General features: G+C 46.5%; 1 protein-coding gene across 2 annotated transcripts in view; it reads right to left on the bottom strand.

Annotated features, from left to right (window-relative positions):
* Window positions 1-351: 351 nt before the first annotated feature.
* Window positions 352-7,568, bottom strand: part of CPTP (ceramide-1-phosphate transfer protein) — a 39,389-nt gene continuing 32,172 nt past the window's right edge. For both annotated transcript variants that reach the window (XM_069610106.1, XM_069610107.1), the window contains exon 3: window positions 352-1,023. In XM_069610106.1, the coding sequence (XP_069466207.1) occupies window positions 501-1,023 (523 nt within the window). In that variant the 3' untranslated portion in view covers window positions 352-500. The remainder of the gene's footprint in view (window positions 1,024-7,568) is intronic.

Below are 7,568 nucleotides of genomic sequence, written 5' to 3'. Positions count from 1 at the left end.
AAGAATTAATGACCGTTGCATAAAGATTGAAGGCTGGCCTTTAAACTTGCAACCTACTTCTGAACAAGTCTTTTTTCATTGATTTCTCCAGATGCCTCTTAATACAGAGTACTTAAAATGGCCTTACGGGTAGGGAAATAAAGGAGGTAAAAAATATTTAATAATACATCTTTTAAAGTATTGGACCGCCTCATCCCTGTAAGGATGGACGTGTGGAGGACAGGGACATGATAGAAGGGCAGAAGGTGCACCTCATTACAGGAGGAGTTTTAGACCAGTAGAAAAAGAAAATAACAAGACCTGTTACTGGATGTTGGGAGAGCAAAATCTTTGGCATTGTGTATTAATGGATTATATAGAGACACCTGGTATCAGCAAGTGGGTCTTCTCTTTGTGCAACGGTCTGATGGGACAAGCTCTTTAAATAAGATCCTGTATTTCTATGTCCCCAGATATCAGTGTTTCTTGTTGTGGTACTACAAACTCAAAAGTTATATCTGTTAAGGGAGATCCAGCAGGTTGTGCTGTTGGTACAGATCTTGGGTGATGAGGTACACCTGGGCGACAAAGGGCATAGCTTCATTGAGCATCGCCACCACCTCCTCGGGGGTCCCAACGTTCATCACTTCAAAGAAGGTGTCACGTGCCGGTAGGGCACAGAAGGCCACAGTGGCAGTCTTGCGGATGATCCATGGGTGGTAGTTGGACAGGGAGTCATTGTAGGCATCTGAGCACATTGTGGAAGTCTTGCTCTCCGGAGTGCTGGTCCGCAGGCTGTCCAGGAAGAGCTGCAGCCAACGCAGGGCTCTATGCAGGCGCAGGATGGTGCGGCAGCCAGAGTTGGGGTGATCACCTCGCTTGTCAAGGTCCACCAAATTTGCTCCCAGCTCATACAGCACCATGGTTCGCAAGGACTTGTACTTTTCGCCCTCTGCACTGTTTCGGTAACCCTCAACGATTTGGATTTTGGTCACTGCGTCTTTTGAGATAAATGAAAAGACGGTGCCCAGACTGTTCATAAACCTGAAAAAAAAAGAAAAAAAAATGTAAATGTTGTAGGTCTTACAAATTCCGCTACTGTTCAAGCACCCTGCCCATCTCCCGACACACTCCTGCCCACTCTTTCTGTCCTTTGCCCACCCTGTGCAACCTCTCGTTTCCACTCCTTCCTCGCCCCTCCAGCCATCATTCACAGTTTCAAGTCAGCCCATACACGTCAACAGTTACTCTTTTAAGAGGCACCCACATGATTATTGCACCCGACTTAAACCTCTGCCCATCCTCCACAACCTTCTCTGTATGTTTGCAACAGCCCCTCCAGGACTGTTGCTCTGCTCCAACCTCACGTTCTACTCTTCACCTATTGCCTGGCTTCTTGTTCGCCGAACAAAATTTGACTTGTAAAGACACCTGCACATAGCAATGATCTGTTACAGCATGAAGATCACAAAATGTGCACTCATCACAAGTCATTGGCTAGCAGGAAATTGTGTGCTGTATGCATGTGGAGAATTGAGAGGTCGATTCACTTCATGCCTGGCTCGTAGCTTGCAACTTGAAAGGTTCGCCTTGCAGAATGGATCTCAGTATTTTTTTTTGTAACACTGTGGCTCACTAAATACAAACGAACCGTGCACGATGAATCTAGCACTTTAAAACTTGTGTCAAAAATCTAGGTGTACACCCAGAGCAGCAGAGGTTTTAATTACTTTTGTGGGCTGACTCTTGCCCTAGGTACACTTCATAAACAACTTTTAGTAGCATAACAATGTAGGGAAAACTTTCCAGCGAATCACAGTTTGCAGGAAAGAATTTACAGCTCTGCATGCTCACCGGAAAGACATATTCCCCCAAAGCACAGACAAAGTGAACACTGCACAGTGCATAGAGACCCTGGGTTGCTTCACGTGAAAGCCAACACCTCGCTCACTGATGGCACAGCCTCTTGAGAGAAACCAAGCAATTTTACAAGCAACGTTTGCAACATGGGGAGAATAAGACATGTAAATGTGACTTGATGGCAACGGGAAATGAAACATCAGAAAGCTGCATTGTGCTGGGGAATAAGCCAGGAACAGACAAAAGCGACATGCAATGCGGGTAAGAAGAACTCAGAATGCCCAACACTTAACAACTGGCAAAAGGTTGCCACTCCTTTCGGCTGAACAGAAAGTCCCAGGAGGGTGGTGCAGTGTGCGTTATCAAAGAAACACACTTGGTGATCTATGCAAGTTGTTAAGTAGAGTGAGATTCTGGTGCTTTGATGCATTGCAAGTTAGGCTATTACTTAGGCTGACCAGCTGTTCCGGTTTTGCCGGGCCTGGAAATTGGAGCTCTGTCCCCCTTTGTCAAGACTATGTTTCCATTGAAAACTGCAGTGGTCCCGGTTTTTGGTAGTAGGTTTTCATTGCTTGCAGACACAGCTTGCACAGAAGAAATGCTGCATTTACAACTTAATACTATTAGCTTGTGATACGTTAGTGATACATTAATTATAATATGTGTTTATTTGAACAGTAAAACTTAAACCCCCTTCTCCTCCACCCACTACTGAAGTGTAGTGCCTTGACTGCCACTTTCAAGAGTTAGTCCCACTTTTATAGTTGCCCTGTCCCGGTTTTTCACTTTTTAAATCGGGTCACCCTCCAATTACTAGAACCACGACTCATGGTTAAAGAAACGCAAATAGTTCACAGGTAATGGCACGAGAGGACCACATTAAGCAGATGGTTCTCTTTCCTTCAGTGATGTAGGATGCTATCATTCAACCTTCTAGGGAGAAGACGAGCAGAAGGGCGTACAGTCGTTTTCCCGCCACGTTTTTTTCAATGTAATTTTTTAATGAAAAATGTACACAGTAACAGAAACACTGTAAAATAAAAAGTGGTTGTGGTTTAAGGAGATATAAGGGGGGGTGGGATAGGGATAAAATAGTAGGGAAGCAGGGGTTTGCTGTCCGCCCCCCCAATATGTAAAAAAAATAAATGTTGGTGAGATTTTATGTAATTCTTTCGTAAACAATAACATTGGAAAAAAATTGTCTGCAAAAGAGCATAGAACCAGCAGAAGAGCCTTCATTACCAACCTGTTTTTAGCTATTTTAATATAAATTCTATACATTTGTTGAAAGGATATTGGTGATTTGTTTAAATCATTAAGAGGATGGAAATCTACATTCAAATACATCTTGTGGTCAAGTGTACTTAGCAACTACAAACCATATGTTCTTACGTTTGAGATTTTTATGGCACACTACAGAAAACTGAACTGTTAATAGTCCACCAGCACTAATTCAAAGCAGTTTATGGTTATTTGCAACTTCAACAAGTCACATTTAACTGATGCAGTACTATAATATTGGGAAACCCTTTAAACGGCTTGATATTTCGGCAGAAAGCTATACATCGTTTGTTTGTGATGTATGAATTGTGATTTTTACATGAACGCAGGGCTGCACATTTAAACCATCTTGCTAGAGTAGGCATGAAATAAAAGAATTCCAGTTTGCTCTTCAAACCACTTTTGCTTCCCAGTCAACCACCCCTATCCAGCTGTGTACTATACGTGTTTCCTGGTAGAAAACGGGTAAAGAATGATTACAGTTGTTGAGAGATGCTAAGCGTAGTGAATACCGTACAGTGAGCTTTGTAACAAATTCTTTACTTTAATGGGATATTGGGTGACGAAGAGAGGAGGAAGGTAGCAGTGAGAAAATAAATAAAAAATGTTTAGCTCCGTTTGCTAGTTAGGCCCTTATACAATAAGAACATACTGTTTGAAAGCGCCCACAGGGCAGGGAGGGAGTGAGGGTGAGAAATACCTTACAACACAATGATTAAGAGCAGAAGGGGGCGAGGGAGACAGACGAACCTACTATACCTCGTGAGTATTCAGAACGTGCAAGTGCAGAAAGGAGAGGGGAAGAGGGGGTAAGTGCTGGGGAGTCCGAGCTCGTGGGTGAGCCAGAGTTTTAAGTGCTGGGAAGAACTGGTGTGGGAGGTCAAAGCCCTGAGGATGCATAAGGGCCAAAGACACTGATTCAGCAACTATGGGATGAGCAGAGGAGAGAAGAGGAAAGTCTTAAGGCGCTTCCTGAATTTGAGAAGATCCTGCTCAGGGGGAAGGGAAAGTGAGCGACCAATGCCCTCCGTTTAGCAAAACGCTTTACACACAAAGATTTGATGCCAGAGGAGCGAAGTGGTCTAGAAGGAGAGTATTTTGTGAGATAAAGTTGAAGAAAGTGTGGTCTCCGGGCCCAGGCAGCTTTGTGGATGATGCAGATGGATTTGAATTTAATCCATGCAGCAACCGGGAACCAGAGAAGACTTTTTAGTGCAGGAGAGATGCGGTCAAATGATAAGTCTCACTACCCTATTCTGGATAAACTGGAGGGGTCGCAGAGTTGGAGGAAGAAAGATTCAGGAGGAGGCTGTTACAGTAGTCAAGTCTAGAGTACCAGTGCTCGAGTCACATTGAGCCTCTGAGGGAAAGTGAGAAAAGGTAAAATTCCTTTGAGAAGGAAGAGCCGATATTTCGACTTCTTTGCAATGTCCTGAGTGTGAGGGAGGAAGGAGAGAGAGAGAGGAGTCCAAGGTTTCTGGCTTCAGTCGAAGGTCCAGGGGGAGAGCCCAAGGCGGAAGGCCAGAGTGAGAGGAAGGAGGGAGCAGGGGTCCCAATGGGAAGGATCTCAGTTTTACAGGCATTGAGGCAAAGATCATTGGAGGCACACGAGGACTGAATGGCAGATAGGCAGTCAGGATGATGGAGGGCGCAAGAGGGTCACCAGTGAGTCTGAAGAAGAGTTGTGTGTCGTCTGCATAACACTGGAAGTTAGAGGAGAAGGTGGAGATGTTGTCATGATGCCTACCTCCAAGGAGCCAGGCCGGGCCCAGCAACCCCAGAGGCAGACATCATTTTCCCCAGGGAAGTCTCAGCGGGCCCAAGTCGGGGCCCTTTGGACTCAGTCCTGGCGCCTTAGGCGCCAGGCTCATAGCGGACCCCAGTCCTGGCGCCTTAGGCGCCAGGCTCATAGAAGAGGATATGTGTTTAAGTGCTTGGGTGCACACTTACCTGATGCAGACCTTGCTGCTTCATCCAGGCCCTCTTGAGGCCTGAATGGGACTACTTTACCTGTAGGACTACTTCACCACCCGGGTGTGGTCGGGGAAGGATACATACCTGATTGGTGGAAGGATACATACCAGGAACTTCTTCCAAGGCTATTTAAACCCCACCCGAACAGCCACACGTGCTTCGCTTTGTTCTGCACCTAGCAGCTGGACGCTCACCATGTCAGCTCCTGCATCCTGACTTCAGCCACGCCTGCCAGCACCCTGGAACACCTGCAAGGGGAGAAAGGAAGAGAATAGGAGAAGAAAAGCCCTTACCTGCTAAATCTGCATCCCGGAGTCATTTCTCCAACGGCCCTATCATTTTAAAGGCATTTTGTTTCGATCGCTGCAGCGCTGCATTTTACTCACCTTTGCAAGGCGCTTCCATCTTCAGCAGCGATCTTCCGGATTCAGCTACGCCCCGGCGCCTAGAGGAAAAAAGACAAGAACAAAGGTGAGAGGGAGAAAAGGAATAAGGAAAGCTCAGTTTCCTTTTAAGTCTTACCTGTTGGATTATTCCCACTGCATTTCGGGTCCTGCCGCTTCCTGGCATCTCCGGACCCCGGCCCCTATGGGGAAAAAAGACAAAGACATTGAATGAGCGAATGCAAAGACATTACCTGAGCGCTCATCCAGAACTGTTTCACTTCGGGTCGGCGCCATATCTCCGGCACTCCGAACCCCGGCCCCTAAGGGGAAAAAGACATAAGCATTAGCGCTTGCTGCAATTAGACAACGAACATTATTATTAAGCTTGAACTTTTGAACAGAACTTTTACAGCGCCTTACCTGAACATTCAAGCTTACCTGAACTCCCATCAATCCTCAATCCAGTGAAGTAACTGGGTTTCAACGCGCCCCTGCATCAGAAGCAGGATGGAGAGCTCATCCTTCCAAACCCTAAGGTGAGGCTTCACGGGGAAATCGTGGAGGAGGTATCGTGGAGGGTTGGAAGGGAGTGGGAGGCTTGAGCATTGTTCCACAGTTGGTAATACTCCCTTTTCACGCACAGGAAGGTATCCAACGAGCCAGGGAAGCCAGAATAGAGGGGCCCTTCCTGTCCATCTTCAGAGTTCTGCGCCTTCGACGCCGCGCCTCCGTGGGAACCAGGTGAGCGTTACAGAACGCGAAGCCTTACCACAATTTCCCACCTGGGCGCTATGGAGACTTCCGAGACAGATCAGCTGGCCCATCTTTTAGGGGAATTACGGGCAGAAGTGCACTCAGCCCGCCAGGAGACTAATGCTTTCAGAAGGGAACTAATCCTATCCAAGGAAAGAACTGATGATCTGGCCAAAAGGTTATTGCAGGGCCAGGCAGAGCACACTCCTTTACCTGTTTCCGGAGATATTTCTACAACAATGGGTTCGAATAACCCGGTACAAATCAATCTACCTGGACACATGCCTTTGGCTCCGCCGGAACGTTTTGCGGGGATCCCAAGAAATATGCCGTTTTTATGAACCAATGCCGTTTACACTTTTTATGCAGGCCCGGGGCCTTCCCCAACGACCAGACCAAAGTAGCCTTTGTACTATCTTACCTCAGTGGCTGTGCTGCCGATTGGTCTATTCCATTGGTAAATCAGGATGATCCCATTCTCCGGGATTTCGAGGGCTTCCAGGCCAGCATGGAAAGATTGTTCGCTCGACACTCGCAGGGACAGGCCCTTGACAACGAACTGCTATCCTTACGACAAGGTAATCAGGATCTTTTGTCCTATATCGCCACCTTTAATAGACTAGTTGTGGAAACCGGATGGCCTGAAAATAAAAGGATCGCATTGTTTCATTGAGGCCTGCGCGGAGAGCTTAAAGATGTTATAGCTCAGCTAGTAGATCCACCCCAGGCCTGCGCAGACTACATAGACTTAGTGGTTCAACTTGATCACAGACTTCAAAATAGAAAAGCAGATCGGCTCAAGTATGAAACCAGAGTACCTATCAAGACCCACGTTAACTCCAAGAGTACTGACGTTTCCGAACCTATGCAAATTGGCAGTGTTAAAGGACCATTAACGCAGAAGGAACGAGAGAGAAGGCGACAAATGCAACTTTGTCTGTATTGCGGAACTTCCGGTCACTTTCTTCAAAGTTGTCCAGTTAAACCACCCAAGAAGGTGGTTGGAGCCACTGATAAGGAGTTATTGACATCTGGTTCGGGAAACGACCTAGCCCGACAAGCCTAGGAGTCCGCTTGCCGAGCTTGAAAACAAACTCTTTGACCTCGCATTTTGTCATGCCAATGGTGCTTGTGAACCCAAAACAGCCTCAGCAGTTGCATGCTATAATAGCATACATAGACAGTGGAGCTATTGGAAATTACATAGACCGTGAATTGGCTTCCAGGATTAAGCTTAGTCTCCGCCCGAAAGTAACCCAAGATGTAATTACTACAGTTGATGGAACCGAAATAGCCTCAGGGCCTGTAACGCATTCCACAGTTGAAATCACTCTG

Source organism: Ambystoma mexicanum, chromosome 8 (genome assembly GCF_040938575.1).
Source record: "Ambystoma mexicanum isolate Mex_15411 chromosome 8, UKY_AmexF1_1, whole genome shotgun sequence".
NCBI classification, from domain to species: domain Eukaryota; kingdom Metazoa; phylum Chordata; class Amphibia; order Caudata; family Ambystomatidae; genus Ambystoma; species Ambystoma mexicanum.
Note: the sequence above shows the minus strand (reverse complement) of the source record. Positions and strands in the feature narration are given on the sequence as shown.